This window comes from Asparagus officinalis, chromosome 3 (assembly GCF_001876935.1).
Source record: "Asparagus officinalis chromosome 3, Aspof.V1, whole genome shotgun sequence".
Lineage (NCBI taxonomy): Eukaryota > Viridiplantae > Streptophyta > Magnoliopsida > Asparagales > Asparagaceae > Asparagus > Asparagus officinalis.
Genome location: NC_033796.1, coordinates 41,598,774 through 41,600,471, shown reverse-complemented (window position 1 = coordinate 41,600,471; position 1,698 = coordinate 41,598,774). Strand labels below are relative to the sequence as shown.

The 1,698-nt window shown below is 40.5% G+C and overlaps 1 protein-coding gene across 1 annotated transcript; it reads left to right on the top strand.

The window, feature by feature from the left end:
- LOC109833923 (heavy metal-associated isoprenylated plant protein 23-like) lies at positions 264-1,312 on the top strand. Its single transcript, XM_020401785.1, has 2 exons — positions 264-625; positions 823-1,312. The coding sequence occupies exons 1-2, from the start codon at positions 454-456 to the stop codon at positions 1,137-1,139; spliced, it is 489 nt and encodes a 162-aa protein (XP_020257374.1). The 5' UTR covers positions 264-453; the 3' UTR covers positions 1,140-1,312.

Below are 1,698 nucleotides of genomic sequence, written 5' to 3'. Positions count from 1 at the left end.
TTATGAATAGCGTCAATTTTTTGTTTTGGGAAGCCGTGGTAACGCGTATTTTGCATCGGATTTCTTTTCCTGTGTTTTAAGGAATTGAAACAAACTTGCCCTCAACAAAACCTCTACTTTAAATGCCAAGATTTAGGGGTACAGTGTAGAATTAACAAAGATTCGGGGTCTAACGTGAGAAAACCTCTACTTTAAACTTCGGGAGGTAAAATAACTTTTTAAGTGCCTATAAAGAGGTCGAGAGCTGGCACGGAGAAGGAGGCAAGGTTCTATTGGAAGCTTCCTTCAATCAAGCGAAAAATAGTAATAATAATTGAGTAGGATCCCTTATAAATTCCCTCCTCTTCTAGTCTGTTTTAGTTCAAAAAGCCAATAGTTCCGCTCTTTTTTCTCATCCTCAACTTCGCAGCCTTTTTTGCTCTCCCTTAGAGGAGTTGAAGAAGGGAATCAGCCATGGGGGTGGGAGGAACTCTAGAGTACATATCAGATTTGTTTGGTGGCGGTGGCGGCCACGGTCACCACCACAAGAAGAAGAAGAAGCAGTTTCAGACTGTGGAGCTCAAGGTGAGGATGGATTGTGATGGGTGTGAGCTCAAGGTCAAGAAAGTTCTCTCCTCCATGAAAGGTTTGTTCCCAATCCATCACTCTGTTTTATCTCTTGAATCCCAAATTCATACACACTAATGCCGGAAAGCTCGTACGAGTTACATGCACGTTTGATGATGAGACATGAACCTGAATTGCTCTGATATCATCTTAAAAGTCCCTTCTTCTGCTGTGGCCAAAACTCTGAACAACATATATCATCTTTGAACTATGTAGGGGTGAAATCAGTGGAGATAAACAGGAAACAGCAGAAGGTGACGGTATCAGGGTACGTAGAGCCGAGCAAGGTGCTGAAGAAGGCCAAGTCAACAGGGAAGAAGGCTGAGATTTGGCCTTATGTGCCCTACAACTTAGTGAGCCAGCCCTACACAGCTCAAGCTTACGACAAAAAGGCACCCCCTGGTTATGTGAGAAATGTCGAGAATGTAACCACATCCTCGGTCTCCAGCTACGGAGGAGGAGGCCAAAGGCAAGAAGACCAGATCACCAACATGTTCAGTGATGAAAACCCTAACTCTTGTTCTGTTATGTGAGAGACAAAAATACCCAATTGTTTTTAGCTCTTCTTCAGGGTTGTTTGTGAGAGGTTGTTGCTCCTTTTGTTCAATTTGTGTTTTGAGATCAGAAGAGAGAACCAAAATAGATGAGTGGCTTCTTTGTAAGTTTGTTAATTGTTTTAATCAGAAGATGCAATGTGTTGATCTAAGGAGGGCTAGGATGGTTTTCTGGCCTTTTGTCTTGTCACTAGGCAGAAATAATTGATAATCAGGTAAAGCTTGACAGCTGCATTTATCGCTAATATCTAATCATGGTGTGTAGCTTCCTTCTCCTATTTGTATATTTCAGTTGTAAATATTTAAGATCTCATTATTGATGATGCTTAATAATGTAATAGTGGATAAGTATTACTATAGTCATTTTCATAGTAGAATATTCAATATGATCAAGAGCCTATCCTGAAAATGATGCAAGCAGCTAACGAAGTTAAGGGACAGCAATATATAATATATTCTGCAAGTCTTGTTGTATTTAGGTGTACGAGACAGCAGCCTTCAACTCTGGTTTGGTTTCTGAATTATTATACTAACAAAT

Excerpts from the sequence above, each read along its gene's own strand:
- LOC109833923 (XM_020401785.1), top strand. The coding sequence starts at position 454 with ATGGGGGTGGGAGGAACTCTAGAGTACATATCAGATTTGTTTGGTGGC. Across the intron at positions 626-822 it reads AGTTCTCTCCTCCATGAAAG|GGGTGAAATCAGTGGAGATA; the intron begins GTTTGTTCCCAA and ends TGAACTATGTAG.